Here is a 16731-nt window from a genome sequence, read left to right as displayed (position 1 = left end):
GCCGGCGGTGCTGGCCCGGGGGTGCTCGACCGGGGGCTGGCCCGGGGCCGGCACCCCAGGGCCCGAGCCGAGCCGAGCCAGGCTAGAGACGCCGGGGCCGGCCGTCGGACGGGGCCAGACTGGGCCGCGCCTCCTCCCCCCACCCCCCGCAGCTTACCTGCTTCAGGCTTCCCGCGAATCAAATGTTCGCGGGAAGCAGGGGAGGGGGCAGAGTTGGGGCGGGGACTTTGGGGAAGGGGTGAAGTTGGGGCGGGGGCGGGGGTGGGGGCGGGGCCGGGGCCCCGTGGAGTGTCCTCCTTTTGGACACTCAAAATATGGTAACCCTAATGCAGAGAAGAAAACACTGTAGCACAGATAGTATGGATTTAGCGTAGTTTAGGGCCCTGTAACAGCCAGAACCTCTCTCCAGTAACCATAAAGTAATTTGGCTTATCTGTCTAGAGCTTTTCCAGATACAAGATCCCCCTGCCCCCCTCTGTGAATCATATTAAATAATTTCAAACCCTTTGCCTTCCTAAGGCAACAGCTCTGAGATAGGGGGCTTAGATACTTATTTCTTTCCTTGTTTTCCTCCTGCTGAAATAGTTGCTGTTCCTGATCTGCTAAAAGTGTAAAATAATTATAAAAATAACATTCATGTTTTCAGTAAAATGAAGCGACATAACACTGCTGGGATTAAATTCTCTGAGAATTAGTACAGTACTTTAAAACAATATATTAAAAATGTATTGGGTCAATACAGAAGAAAGGAGACACTAAAGTATGGGTATATCAGAATTCTGTTCATTCTGCTAACCTTCTGTGACAGGAAGGTGGCCCGTGCTCCCTTAGGTTGCCGCCTTATTCTCCCCTAGCATCTTTTGGTGGCTAGTTCTGGAAAGGGAAATAAGAAAATAAGTTAAATAGATAAGGAAAGTAAAGGGAACAAAAGAAAAGTTGAAATACCCAGAAGAAAACATTTATTTAAATTAAAAATGGTCCAAAGGACTGATGGAGATCCATGTAGCACAGATTTAATACAAAAACATATAGTTAGCACAGCAAATCTATTAAAATAAGACATAAATTTATGCATGTTAAGGAATGGGTGATATTTGAATAAGTGGCAATGGAAAGGGGATGAATGAAGGCAAAATAATACTCTATTTGATATGTTTTGTGGCCTTCTCTCTCCGTCAATGGCTTCTAGTATAAATACTCTCCAGAGTTTAATGACTTTAAATAGTCTCATTACCCCCTCCATCTGATTTAAATTCCTGTCCAAGTGATAGGAAAGTGTGTGTGCGCTCTCTCGCGCTCTCTGTGTATTATGGTACAAATGGCTGACTTTGTAGGGTTTTGTTTATTTTCACTTTGAAATTTCTAAAATGCGTTCACCACACAATCTCTGGCACAAGTACAAAATGTGAAACAATATACCTATTTCATTTACAAATATCAGCCTGGACAGCCTCCCAACTTTAAAAATCCCATGTTCATTCCTACTGTCTACCCCTCCAGCCAAAAGCTTGGTAAATAGATGGACATGACACCATGCCACAAAGGTAAATATCCTGAGGTTTTGTTAGCTCTGGAATTCACTTCCCTCATTAAGGCTCTTGCCTTAACCTGAGATTGGCTTGCCACCAAGCCCCAGATATTCCAGTCAGGATTGGTAATAAAGGCATCTCAGCTGTTCTCAACTGATCTCCAGTTTAGGGGAGGGGAGTTCAGAGAAGGACTGACATAAAGTGAGTACTGGGGACTTAGCTCCCTATGTCATTTGCATTTGTTTCCCCTTTGTGAGCTGACTGAGCATTTCCTTCAGTTTTCTATTTAAAAACACAGGTAGAGGAATTGGTACATTATTAGTTCAAGAACTGTTATTTTTATTTTGAAAAATACCTGTGATAAAGCAAATTTGTGAATATATTCAGTTCAAAACTCAACACTTCTAACATATGCCTTTGAATCAAAAATAAATTAGTTTACTAATTGTATGCCAGAAGTGTTCATAAAACGTGTGGCACAGCAACCTGTGGACACACAAAGGACAGCAGATTCTTTGATGTTTTATTAATGTTGTGGGGTTTTAGACTAGCAGATTCTCTTTAACTAGGTATTATTGATTATTAAAAACAAAATGGACTGCTTTAAGTGGACAAGGTTATTTGGAAGGAAACTGACCAAAGAGTCAGTTTATTCACTAGCCTTGTGGTTCTTTTCTTTCCACTTTGTTTTGACAGTATCCTTTGTTCTGCTTCATTTTGGATAATTATCGTCACTAGTTTGTTCTTTGTGAGATAAAACCCTAATTCTGCAGTCTTTACTTGCGTAAAACTCACATCCTTCTGTGTAGGGAAAGGCTGCCAGTGCCTTACAATGGATTTCCTCCTGCTTGCAGCTCACTGAAGACAGAAACCAGATATTTCAATCTGCATCCCAGAAGACCCCACCAGTTAGTTCTTCCATCATCTGCAGGTAGAATCCACCAACCCTATATTTCTGAGTTTGTTCATGAAACAACAAGATGTTTTAAGTATGGTTCTAAAATAGCTGATCATGGCAATAAACTATGATCAATTATACTTCGTTTTGCTGTTGACTCTCTGTAAGCATAAATATGGCTGAGAAACAACAACATGGGCATTCGCAGTTACAAATCTCCATTGTTAGTGATCTTGGTAAGCTATGGCTAAAAAAGACTGCCCATCTAAAACCATGATTGGATATGCTGGTCTAGGACACTTGTAAAATTAGGGCTGTGGATTAATCACAGTTAACTCACACGATTAACAATAGAATACCAATTGAAATTTATTAAATACTTTGGATGTTTTTCTACATTTTCAAATATATTAATTTCAATTACAACACAGAATACAAAGTGTACAGTGCTCACTTTATATTATTATATTTGATTCCAAATATTGCACTGTAAAAGTGATAAACAAAAGAAATAATATTTTTCATTTCACCTCATACAAGTACTGTAGTGCGATCTCTTTATCGTGAAAGTGCAACTTACAGAGGTAGATTTATTTTATTACATAACTGCACTCAGAAACAAAACTGTAAAACTTTAGAACCTACAAGTCCATTCAGTCCTACTTCTTGTTCAGCCAATCGCTAAAACAAACAAGTTTGTTTACAATTATGGAGATAATGCTGCCCGCTTCTTATTTACGTCACCTGAAAGTGATAACAGGGGTTCACATGGCACTTTTGTGACAAACATTGCAAGGTATTTACATGCCAGATATGCTAATCATGCTTCAACTACCATTCCAGAGGTCATGCTTCCATGCTGATGACGCTCATTAAAAAAATCATGCGTTAATGAAATTTGTGAATGAATTAATTGGGGAAGAATTGTATGTCTCCTGCTCTGTTTTACAAACATTCTGCCATATATTTCATGTTATAGCAGGCCTGCACAACATGCGGCCCGCGTGGGCTCACTGTGCGGCCCGCGGGGGGGTGAGAAGGCAAGCAGCGGGTGAGGGAGGGGGGCTGAGGAGGCGAGTGGGCGGGCAGTGGCAGCTAGTAAGTAGGCGAGCCGGGGAGGGTGGGGGGCTGAGGAGGCGAGTGAGCGGGCAGTGGCGGGGGGTGAGTAGGCGAGCCGGGGAGGGTGGGGGGCAGAGGAGGCGAGCGGCGAATCGGTGGCTGACCTGTTCTACTGATCTGGTCTGGCTCCCATCCCCTCTCCCAGGGCCGGCTCCAGGCACCAGCAAAACAAGCAGGTGCTTGGGGCAGCACATTTCTTGGGGCAGCATTCTGGTGTTGGCCATCATAGGCGCCGACTCCAGGGCATGGGGAAAAAGTGCCCCCGCCGCCCCAGCTTGCCTCCGCTCCGCCTGCTCCCCTGAGCGTGCCGCCGCCGCTCCGCTTCTCCTCCCTCCCAGGCTTACCGCGTGCGAAACCACTATTTCACGCAGCAAGGCTGGGGGGGAGGAGAAGCCGAGCGGCAGGCGCTTGGGGGAGGCGGCGGTGGTGGAGCGGAGGTGAGCTGGAGCAGGGAGCGATTCCTCTACCCCCCCCGTTACTTCCTGCGCCCCCCAACCCTAGCTCACCTCCGCTCCACCTGCCCCCCCACCCTAGCTCACCTCCGCTCCACCTGAACGCGCCACTGCTCCACTTCTCCGCCTTCCCTCACTTGAGAGGGAGGGGGAGAAGTGGAGCGGCAGCACGCCCAGGGGAGCAGGCGGAGTGGAGGTGAGCTAGGGTGGGAGGTCGCGGGGGGCCCGCAGGAAGCAATGGGGGGGGGAAATGCGGCACGCCGGGGGAGGAGGCGGGGCTGGGGATTTGGGGAAGGGGTTCGGAAGGGGTGGAGTTGGGGCGGGGCCGGGGGCAGGGGGGCACGAAAAAAAAAGGGGGGGCGGCCAAAATTTTTTTTGTTTGGGGCAGCAAAAATCCTAGAGCCGGCCCTGACCTCTCCAAGGGTTGCAGCTGTCTGGAGGTGCCTGCCTTCCACGCCTTCCTCATTCACACCTCATTCATTCAACAGGGCAATTGATTACAAAGTGGGGGGAAGATCTTATTCTACTTCTAGCAAAAAGACATTTTTCTTTTACCTTAATTATACTACCTTAGGGACCGCTATAACACATTACCGAGGTTCAATACTGCTGTTTCGGTGGGGCGGCTCTGGGGAAGGAGCGTTTGTTTCCGCAGGGCAGGTGGCGCTGGGGGGTGTGTGTTTCGGTGGCGCTGGGGGGGTTGTGTTGTGTTTCGGGCAGGCTAGGCGGCGCTGGGAGGGGGTTGGCGGCGCTCGGGGGGTTTCGGCCCTCAGCTGTTTTCTTTGGAGTAATATGGCCCTTCCCGCTTTACGAGTTGTGCAAGCCTGTGTTATAGCATTCTCAGATGATCACCTAGCACAGGTTGTTCATTTCAAGAACACTTTCACAGAAGATTTGACAAAACGTAAAGAAGGTACCAATGTGAGATTTCTAAAGATAGCTATAGCACTCAACCCAAGTTTTAAGAATCTGAAGTGCCTTCCAAAATCTCAGAGGGACAAGGTGTGGAGCATGCTTTCAGAAGTCTTAAAAGAGCAACAATCCAATGCGGAAACTACAGAACCCGAACCACCAAAAAAAAATAAAAAATCAACCTGCTCATGGCATCTGACTCAGATGATGAAAATGAACATGCATCAGTCCACACTGCTTTGGATTGTTATCGAGCCCAGCCCATCATCAGCATGGACACATGTCCCCTGGAATGGTGGTTGAACAGGGCTGACTTTAGCAAGAGTGGGGCCCGATTCCTGGGGGCGGGGCTTGCTGCAAGCCCCGCCCCCAGGAATCGAGCTGTGCTCCGGCCAGGGTTGCTGGGCTTGGGTTCGGCCCGGAGCTGGGCCGGAGCCACGCCGCGCCGTGGGGGCCGCGCTGGGCCGGAGCCGGGCCGGACCCGAGCTGCGCCGCGGGACCCGAGCCGGGCCAGAGCCGCAGGGGCCGGCATGCTCGGCCGGAACCGGGGCCGGACTGGGCCGCGCCTCCCCGGAGCCCTTCTCACGCCCCCCGCCACCCCAGCTTACCTGGTGCTGCCTGCCCGCCCCTGCTTCTTTTCAGACTTCCCGCGAACCTCTGATTCGCGGGAAGCAGGGGAGGGGGAGGAGCAGGGGGCGGAGCGTTCAGGGGAGGGGAGGAGGGGGAAGTGAGCTGAGGGCGGGGTGGAGAGCTGCGGTGCGGGGCCCTCTTAGCGCGGGGCCCAATTCAGCTGAATCGGCTGAATCGGCCTAAAGCCAGCCCTGTGGTTGAAGCATGAAGGGACAGATGAATCTGTAGCACATCTGGCACGTAAATATCTTGTGACACCAGCTACAAGAATGCCATGTGAACGCCTGTTCTCACTTTCAGGTGACATTGTAAACAAGAAGCAGGCAGCATTATTGCCCATAAATGTAAACAAACTTGTTTGTCTGAGGGATTGGCTGAACAAGAAGTAGGAAGTGGACTTGTAATTCATAATTCTACATTTGTAAGTTAAACTTTCATGACAAAGAGATTGCACTACAGTACTTGTATTAGGTGAACTGAAAAATACTGTTTCTTTTGGTTTTTACAGTGCAAATATTTGTAATAAAAAAAATATAACGTGAGCACTGTACATTTTGTATTCTGTGTTGTAATTGAAATCAATATATTTGAAAATGTAGAAAACATCCAAAAATGTAAATAAATAGTATTCTATTATTGTTTAATAGCACAATTAATCATGATTATTTTTTTAATCACTTGACTGCCCTAAGTAAAATATAAACTTTGTTAGTGAACAAAAATAGCAAGAAAAACTAGCTAAGGACTCCACGGTCATTTTTGTTGCATATCAGTAGAGTCTGCTTTGTATTTTTGTTGTTCAGTAGCCACCTCTGTCATGTTCCAATTCTTCCCATCTTTAGCCCCACTGGCTTTACAGAGTTGGAGGGTGTAGGCTAGGACTCGGGAGTCATCCAGGTTCCTACAAATTTTCTCCTCTCCCATGTCCGTAAGGGAAAGCAACACTTTGGAACTTCCTTTTAAGAGAAATTAGGGGGTAACAGCCTGGTGAGAGCCCTAGGAAGCCAGGACTCCTGGGGATGCCAAGCTGTCCAGAAGCTAGCCGTAGCCTGTGAGGCTGGGTGGCAGAATTTATGTAAATGGCATCCTGCAGATGTTCCCCTGCCTCCAATGGATCCCCTAAGATGTGCACGGGTCTGGGATGATTTGTGAGTAAAGGAATGGATTCTCCATTTTTTTCCACAGGGGTATGCCACTCCTCATGATGAAAAAGCGAACAGAAAATTTCACTAACTGAAACTCATGGAAAGTTATTCCTAAACATTTAGGGGACAATGAATCCCCAACTGAAAAAGCCCTGAAATTAGATACGCCTTTTGACCATCTGTCAGGCATTATCTACACTGGAATTTTAGCCACTGAAATAGCTGCACATACCTAGTGTGGACACAATTTACACCAGTTTTTGCAAATCCAAACTCTGAACTGTAGTTACACTGATGGCTAAAATCTCAGTGTAGTCAAGACTTCAGAAATACTGTGTGGGCTGAGAGTGCTTCCTCCAACGGACAAGGAACTATAATGCTTTGCTTCCTCTAAGGCCTGGTCCACTCTACCCCCCCACTTCGGACTAAGGTATGCAAATTCAGCTACGTTAATAACATAGCTGAATTCGAAGTACCTTAGTCCGAACTTACCGCGGGTCCAGACGCGGCAGGCAGGCTCCCCCGTCGATGCCGCGTACTCCTCTCGCTGAGCTGGAGTACCGGCGTCGACGGCGAGCACTTCCGGGATCGATCCCAGAACATCGATTGCCTGCCGTCGGACCCGGAGGTAAGTGTAGACGTACCCTAACAGACAAGAAGCTATAATGTGTTAAGAGCTGTCTGGATGTGGGGCAGAGAAAGGGGCAGTGTGTGGGGGGAGGGGGAGAGGGAGAGGGCAGGAGGCGGGTTCTCTTGCTGCCAGTTGTGTTACCAGATTACAATACCAAAGTGAGAATCTCACAAAGAATTGCCAAAGCATCATTATCCAGTAGAGAGTAAAATATTCTGTTCTGCCCATCTGTACATTTTTCCTGCACAAAACAATCTTTTTTTTTTTAAAGAAGAAATTGGAATTTGCCATCTTATCCATTAGTAAATTTGAATTATGATGAATTTTCTTCATTTCCCAATAACATAAAATATTTCTAAATTCCCATATATATTTCCATATTTATTTTTATATATACCAGGGTTCAAAGGTCATATTGTTTCTTAGCATTGAAGTTGGAGCTAGCTATACCACCGCAGTCCTGCGATGATTTTTCATATTTATTTTATATATTCTTGTACCTCAGCCTTCTCCCCCCCCCCCCATACACAATTTGTGTAAAACTTGGATTTTGTATTAATGTCCTCTAATTTCTCCTGAGACTAGAGCTTTTTGGTAAGAAGAGACCTATCATAAATCCACTTGAACTTTATCTCCCTTAGGGAATATTGGAGTATTTTAGGTAACAAGATTAGATGTGCAAAGCTAAAATAACAACCACTTACGGCACTATAAGTGCTTTGCAGAAAATGCATACTATGGGAGTTAAACCCCTACAAAAGCTTGTATATTTAAGGAAATAGTCTGTGTATGGAAGGAAAGTGTTACAATTCAATTGAATATCAATTGTTGTACAGAAAAGTAAATTTGTTTTGCTGCATCTAAACAAAAATTATCTAAAATACTGAATTCATTAGCTGCTACTTTCTGAATTAATATATAGACTGAAGGGTAAATTCTGCCCTTTGTAAACATGTGTAATCTAATTAGCATTAGTGAGACTTACTGGGCTGAATTCACCCCTTGGTTTCTGCCAGTGCAAACTGATGGAACCTGGGCTGCAGGCTGCCAGTGGCAAACAAACCGCCTGGAGTAGAACACAGCAGAATAAGCTACCTGTAGCCTAAGCTCCACTGGGGCCATGGAGCCAGCTAGCACAGCCCTCAGGGTTACTAAAGTGTTAGCACTTACTAAGGATGCTTTTTGACTGATGAGAGAAAGTCAGGGCTGCTTTGATGAGAGAAGCAGGGTGTGAAAAATGTTTCAGCTGTTTGCCTGAGCTACCTGATAGTTGATAGAGGGGAGAGTAGCTTGGTAGAGCACCTTGCAGAAATGCAGGATTCAAGATAGGAACAAAGTTACCTTGTCTATTCACCCTCTGCCAGAAATAGAGAATGAAAAATGCTGCAAGATTACCAAATTTAAAACAAACAAACATGAAAAACAACCAAAAAGCCTCATTATATGCCTGCAGTCCTGATACAGGCAAAACTGACATTGACTTTAGTGGGGATTCTGTGTGCAAAGAGATTCAGGATCAGGCCCTTGCAAAGTGGCGGTATTCTATAATCTCATTAAAATATAGGCAAGATTCTGATCTCAGTTACACTGATGAAATCCAAAAATCAGTGGACTTACTCTGTACTTATGGAATAATTGCGATTGGAATCTAGCCCTGTAGTTAATTCTCCTGGAAAGATATTATTACACCGAGGAATAAGTAAAGAAAAGTATTTTACATCTGTAAATAAAAATTGTACTTCATGTAGTAAATGATTTATTTTTTAAAAGTATCTTCTAATGGCAGTTATAACATCCAGTCTTGATAGAAACTACAACCGACCAAATGTATGAGGCTAATCTAACCGCTTCTGAGGCCTTGTCTACACTACGGGGGGAGATGGATCTAAGTTACGCAACTTCAGCTACGTGAATAACGTAGCTGAAGTCAGCGTTCTTAGATCTACTTACTGTGGGGTCCTATGTCAACGGGAGACGCTCTCCCGTCGACTCCCCTTGCACTTCTCGTTCAAGTGGAGTACAGGAATCAACAGGAGGGTGATCTGCGGTCTATTTAGTGGATCTTCACTAGACCTGCTAAATAAACCACTGATGCATCGATCTCCGCTTGTCGGTCCCCCAGTAAGTGTAGACAAGCCCTGAGTTTTCTTTAATAAACAAATCTCTTCCTTTCCTTTGATAATTATGGATTTTATATAAATAGAGGATATTCATTTCTTCCACTTTTCTGATACTACCTGCTGAAACTCTGACTAACTATTGTAATACATTGATTCAGTAGAAACTATCCATGGGTTTCTCCACATATTTGACAAAGATTGTTTCCACTGCTGACTGTGAGCTAATCATCAGTGACTTTTTGCCCTTGAACATTTTTTAGATGTTTAACTAAGAGCCAAAGCATGTCAATTTCTATGGTAACTTATGCCATTTAATCAGAATTTTAAATTGGTTGTTACACTCATTTTTTGGTAATAGATGATTTTGTCCACAAAGAATTGGGAGAAAGCCTTGCATCTGCAATCCACATTTAAACAAGTAGCCTGGTTTCCTTATCTCATTTAGTTTTCATAGAATATCAGGTTTGGAAGGGACCTCAGGATGTCATCTAGTCCAATCCCCTGCTCAAAGCAGGACCTAATCCCCAACTAATCATCCCAGACAGGGCTTTGTCAAGCCTGACCATAAAAAGCTCTAAGGAAGGAGATTCCACCACCTCCCTAGGTAACCCATTTCAGTGCTTCACCACCCTTCTAGTGAAAAAGTTTCTCCTAATATCCAACCTAAACCTCCCCCACTGCAACTTGAGACCATTACTCCTTGTTCTGTCAACTGCTGCCACTGAGAACAGTCTAGATCCATCCTCTTTGGAACCCCCTTTCAGGTAGTTGAAAGCAACTATCAAATCCCCCCTCATTCTTCTCTTCTGCAGACTAAATAATCCCAATTCCCTCAGCCTCTCCTCGTAAGTCATGTGCTCCAGCCCCCTTATCATTTTTGTTGCCTTCCGGTGGACTCTTTCCAATTTTTCCACATCCTTCTTGTAGTGTGGGGCCCAAAACTAGACACAGTACTCCAGATGAGGCCTCACCAATGCCGAATAGAGGGAAATGATCACGTCCCTCGATCTGCTGGCAATGCCCCTACTTATACAGCCCCAAATGCCGTTAGCCTTCTTGGCAACACAGGCACACTGTTCACTCATATCCAGTTTTTTGTCCACTGTAACTCCTAGGTTCTTTTCGGCAGAACTGCTGGCTAGCCACTCGGTCCCTAGTCTATAGCAGTGCATGGGATTCTTCTGTCATAAATGGAGGACTCTGCACTTGTCCTTGTTGAACCTCATCAGATTTCTTTTGGCCCAATCCTCTAATTTGTCTAGGTCCCTCTGTACCCTATCCCTACCCTCCAGTGTGTCTACCACTCCTCCCAGTTTAGTGTCATCTGCAAACTTGCTGAGGGTGCAATCCACGCCATCCTCCAGATCATTAATGATGATTAATAATCATTCATGTCATTGATACCTCGTTATAACTATGTAGCACTTTAGCTGGCTAATTATTAGCCCTATTTTGAACTCAGAACTGGTATATAGCTCTTGGTCCTCCATATTTGTATGACATTGGGCAATAAAGTATTTTTATTAACTTACTGTGCTGTAAGTAGATGAAAGTAAATGCAATGATAATTTGCAGTAAGTTAATGGTAGATGATTATTTGTCAAGAAAAAAACATCTGAAATGTTCATCTTGTACACAGAGAAGGTGGTTGGGACCATAGTGCATGACATATGGCTTTCTTAACCCAACACTGGACTAAGATGTCCAAAATCTGGCCCTGCTGAAGTTCATGGCAGAACTCTCCCTGAACCTCAAAGGAACCAAGACTTAGCCCATCTTGTCTAATTTGACTATAAAGAGCTCAGAGTTTGTGTCTCAGATGCATGGTACACATAATTCAAATTAAAGACTAAAATTGAATCATGCTCCATATCAGAAGCCATTCTCTAGCAGAGCAATATAAAATATATTGTAAATGTACCCAATGATTTTTCATCAAGGTGGAACTCTGAGTATTCAAGATGAGCTTTGGGAACCTCATAGAAAAATAGGATGTCTTGGGACCACACAGCATCTGCTCACAGTACTTGAGCTTTCATAGCTGAGGTTATAAAGATGCATGCAGTCTAATGTGCGTCAGGGAAGACCATTCCCAGATTGGTGTTTAGTATTACTTGTCTTTTATGCCTTGGGCTCAAAAAGGCAGGCACAGTGGGAGGTGCAGATGCTTGGCACCTTTTGAAATCAGGCTACTTATCAATACAGGAGCCTCACTTTAGGTGCCTAGGTTTGTAAATTTTGGCCAAGACCTTCAGGGAAGTCCCCAAGATTTTTGTAGCCTTTGAGGGAGTGCCATTTCAACTCAGTGCCTGTCAAACGGATTAGGCTGGACACTGAGGCTTTAAGCGTGAGTGAGAATTAAGCGTCCCTCCACATGAATGGCCTGCCTCTAATTCAGGGGTTCTCAAACTTCATTGCACTGCGACCCCCCCCCCCCCCGACAATAAAGTTACTACATGACCCCGGGAGGACAGGGGTGTTGGCGCCTGAGCCCTGCCACCCTAGGTGGGAGGAGAGGGGGCTGCAGCCTGAGCCCCATTGCCCCGGGTGGGGATGGAGCTCAGGCTTCAGCTTCAGCCCTGGGTCCAGCAAGTCTAATGCTGGCCCTGGCGACCCCATTAAAATGGGGTTGCGACCTAAGTTTTCCGTAAGCTGTGTGGCCGTGCAGCTGCCTATTTAGTACCACAGGTGCTAAGGGAACTTGCCCGGAGACCTGCCGTGGCATGGGGAGGGTGCCCCTCCCCTGGCTCTAACCTAGCTCGGCCCTCAACCTGCAATGGCCGGGGTGGCCCCCTGGCCCCAACTATGCCGCGTCCTGACCCAGACCCGGGCGTTCCGGCCCCGAACTCAGCCGTGGCGGCCCGGAGTGACGCAGTGTGGCCCGGACCCAGCCGTGGTTGGGACAGCTAGGCCTGAACCCAGGCGGCCCAGCCTGGCCAAAGTCATGGCGGCCCAGCCTCGGCCGGCGCAGCATGCCGCAGCCCAGACCCGGCTAGGGCGGCCTGGACCAAACCCAGGCAGCCAACCCCTACCCCAGCCCTAAGCCCCTCATTCCCAGCCTCAGCCCAGAGCCCGCACCCCCCAACTGGAATCCTCACACACCTGCATCCCAACCCTCTGCCCCAGCCCTGAGCCCCCTCCCACACTCTGAACCCCTCATCCCCACCCCCACCACATGAATTTTGTTATGTGCACCAATATGGAGGTGATGTGTGACATATCACCTTCATATTGGTGCACATAACAAAATTAATTCCGCACATGGGTGGGAAAAATTTGAGGGAACACTGGTCCCGACCCACAGTTTGAGAACCGCTGCTCTAATGTTTTTATCATAGAAATCTACAGGGCAGCTACCAGGAATTTTCTATACCCCTGTATGCAGCACAACTTTCTCAACTGAGAGTACGGGTCTGATATTCAATTTGGGAGGTCAGTTCTGCAATCCTTATTGAATGAAAACTCCTCAACCTACCTTCCTGAGAGTCTGTTTTTCCCAAGTGAGGATATGCAGAGGCTATCTCAAAGAAGAAAGAGAGGTTACTTATCTGTGGCTCTTTGAGAGTGTCTCCTCTGCATATTCATTGTGGTTCCTGCCCACCTTCTACTCTTTTCCAAAGTTCTACTGTTATACAGCTATGCTGTGTGTGGAGTGACTAAAATGGTTGGGGATTGTATAGCCCTTTAAAATTGTGGCTCTGATGATTCAGTCCCATAGGGGGGCACTTGTGCTGTCCCAACAGTCATTGGTTTTCTAGAAAGTTTCTGAAGTTCAGTGGCACTGAAGAGCCACATTCCATAAGTGTGAATATGCAGGGACAGTACTCCCAAAGAACCATAGTAACTGGTAAGTAAACATTCTTTATGTCTCCTGTGGATTTACTAGAGAATTTCAAACTAAGTTTTGTGGATTCCTCATCTTTTACAGACACTGAACCAAACATTTTCCATGACAAAACATATTAAGTAGGATTCTATTTTGTGAGACTGAATTAATTTTAGAAAATTTTTGGAGAAAAAAATTCATTTTGGTGAAATCAGTATATTGACTTGACATTATCAGTTGCATACATTATTTGGTGTTAATTCAGCTTTGTGGTAAACTAATGTTGCAAAATTTTACTAATTGTTAAATTTGTGTATGTCGATACTTTAATAATATACATTCCTACTAGAATAGAAGGAACAAAATTAAAAGACATTAATACACAATTTACAGCATACATTGAAAAAATGTCATTACATTGAGGGACTTCAAAAGGCAGGATCTGGCCCAGAGTCATTTAATCAAAAGCCTTTCCCAAAATGGGGTATGTTAAAGAGAATATTGCTTCTAATTTCTAAAAAAATGTCTGAATGTTTGTGTTTTGCAGAGATGGAATTCTGTGAACATCCACACATCGTGTGCTCTGGCTACCAGACAGACTTGCATGGTGTATCTCAGCATGGTTACCCATTGGAGATGGGTTCAGATGTGGATACTGAGACTGAAGGTGGTGCTTCACCACCAGATCATGCTCTGAGGATGTGGATGACGGGGATGAAATCAGAACACAGTTCCTGTTTATCAAGCCGGGCAAATTCAGCTTTGTCCCTCACTGACACTGACCATGAAAGGAAGTCTGATGGAGAGAATGGTAATAAAGCAATCATATAGTATACTAAAATATAAAGAGCAGCTTATTTGAACCTTTCCTCTTCTTGTTTATTTTTCTTCTCTTTCTATAGATCCTCATTCTATAGACAAATCAAAAGGCTTAAATTGTGTTTATGTTCATAGTATACATTGAAAATATGAAAGTGAGAAGATGTTTTGGGTTAATTTGTGTATTTCCTTTTAACAGTGGAAGCAATGTTAGCTTCCCCTTTGTATACATTAGGAACATAGGGACTGATCCAAAACCCATTGAAGTTAACTTTAGTGGTCTTTGGATCAGGCCCTTAATCCTGTAAATGCAGTTGTAGTGGATGTACCTGAAGTAGGAGTTCATTCTGCAAACATTGGCTTCTGGTCATAGTACTTCAGAATGACTAGTTCCAGTTTGACTCCAATGGTACTACCCTCAGTTAAAAGTACTATGCCCAATATTAAGTGTTTTCAAGATCAGACCCTTTTTTGTACACTGTATAATAGTCTCCTGTGGAGGTGGGATAAGCCCTTTACTTGAGACTCCTGTCATAATGGGCAAAATGCTAAAAAGCCCTGCTTTTTCTGCCAAAATGATTGGATAGGTCTTTTTCATCACTAATGTCTGTGATTCTTGTAATATGTGATGCTTTATCACTATTGTTGAAAAAGTTTCTGTTCTCTTCCAGGCTTTATGCTTATGTAGTATTTGAATGTTCCCAGAAGGTAGAATTTTAAGAAAAAAAGTTAGTGAGAGTAAGAAAATCAAAGCATTATTCACCACAGTGTATCAAGCAACAAATAGAAATATTTTCTAATAATTTCCCCACTGAGTATTTCAGGGCAATAGGTAAATAAATATTATCATATATTTCCACTAAGCATCAGTATGCCTATCCCATGTTCTAGTTTTGTATTTATACATGTAGGCTACAGTATAGAAATTGTGAAATAATTCATTTTAAAGATATATAGATGCGCACACACACAGACACTCTCTCACACACATATATATGTATTTTACTGGCTAATAAAATATCAGAAGGGGGCAATGAAAATAACTGATACCATTGTAGTGTTCAGAGTAGTGCTGTTTTAGTAGAGATACAGTGGTAGGGTGTAGTAAGGTCCTGTGATTAATGTCCTTTTTGTAGATGTAATATATGTTTTGACGGTACTAGAGTTCAGATCATATGTGAAGTTGATAGTGTAATTATAATTTGTCCTGTGGGTGATTGTCTGTCCCTTGCACACCAGTGAAAATGTCCCATATATCTTCAAAGTTAAAGGAGCATGACTTCGCTCATGTGCTTTATCCATCTGAGGATTAAGTCTTCTGTGCCAATGTTCTTTGTTGTTTTGCTAGCATCTAAGTCATGTGAGTGCTGCCACTTGCTTGTACAGAGAGCAAGTGTTGCCTTCTTTCATCTGTCTCCTGAATTCTGCCTGTTGGATATGGACCTCCTTCCTTCTGCTCACAATACTGCCTTTTTAGGCATTCTGGTTCTTAAATAAGGATTAGCAGGCTTGAATATGGCCTGCCCTGGGATTATCTGCTTGCTCAGCACTGGAAGGTTTAAAGGGAAGGCTGATTGCAAAGGGAGCACACTTATTTGTGTCATGGAGAGAAGAGGATCTTTCCAGTCCAATATTTTAAGGTTTTTGGAGTTGACACCTTGAGATCTGATTGGCTGTTTGGCCAAGATGTCAAATTTTACTTGCAACACTTTTTTATGGCTGGGTCATTGTGATAGTCAACTGGTCATAGAGTTACACTAAATGTCATATTTGGGGTCAGTAACAAATTTCCTTCTACAGCAGATTGGGTAGCTGTGGGTGGAGGGGGAAGAAGCTGGTATTACCTTACTCCCTATGCATTGGAAGAATCAAGGACTGCATGATATTAGGGGAAGGAGGCCTAGTTATAGGGTTTTGAGGATGGAGTAACTTCTTGTAGATTCATAGATTTTTAAAGCTAGAAGGGGCTATTAGGAATATTTAGTCTTATCTCCTGCATAGTCCAGGCCATAGCACTTCACTCAGTGATTGCTGCATTAAGCCCATAACTCCTAGTCCTCCATAAATCTTTTGTCACTACTTTTTAATCAAAGTGCCTGTTGTTTTAGGTTACATTCTTAGCCATGGGTCCCAAATCCTCTCCTTTGATTGGGAATAGGAGGTTGAGGGAAAATTGAGGTGTTGCACTACTGTTGGGAAGGGCATTGGAACTGAGAATACTGGTATGAGTCATTATCTATCTGAACTCCCAGTTCTCACTCTGGGGAATTGTCAGGGTTGGGGTTGATAGACTAGGCTTCATTGTACTTCTCCACCTATGGATGGGACACAACAATACTTGTTGGTTTGTAAAAAGCATATGGATAAACTTGGAGACTACAGGGATTTAGGCCACTACTGGTTAGTTAATAGTTTTCATTCACAGGATAAGTTTATAAATAAATTCATGGTCAGAGGACTTAAAGCAAGAGATGTGCATGTGCACATGCACTATATACTGTGCTAGGTTGGCTTGCATACAGTAAAAAAAAAAAGCGCTCTCTGAACACTGTTCTTTTCAAGTCTTAAATAATTCATAGATTCATAGATTCTAGGACTGGAATGGACCTCGAGAGGTCATCGAGTCCAGTCCCCTGCCCGCATGGCAGGA

The 16731-nt window shown here is 44.3% G+C and overlaps 1 protein-coding gene across 1 annotated transcript in view; it reads left to right on the top strand.

Moving 5' to 3' along the window:
• Positions 1-16731, top strand: part of TENM1 (teneurin transmembrane protein 1) — a 383458-nt gene that overhangs the window by 40133 nt on the left and 326594 nt on the right. The window contains exon 2 of the mRNA XM_029911855.1: positions 13810-14073. Within this exon, the coding sequence (XP_029767715.1) occupies positions 13810-14073 (264 nt within the window). The remainder of the gene's footprint in view (positions 1-13809; positions 14074-16731) is intronic.

This window comes from Terrapene carolina, unplaced genomic scaffold (genome assembly GCF_002925995.2).
Source record: "Terrapene carolina triunguis isolate 2854851 unplaced genomic scaffold, T_m_triunguis-2.0 Scaffold131, whole genome shotgun sequence".
Taxonomy (NCBI): domain Eukaryota; kingdom Metazoa; phylum Chordata; order Testudines; family Emydidae; genus Terrapene; species Terrapene triunguis.
Note: the sequence above shows the minus strand (reverse complement) of the source record. Positions and strands in the feature narration are given on the sequence as shown.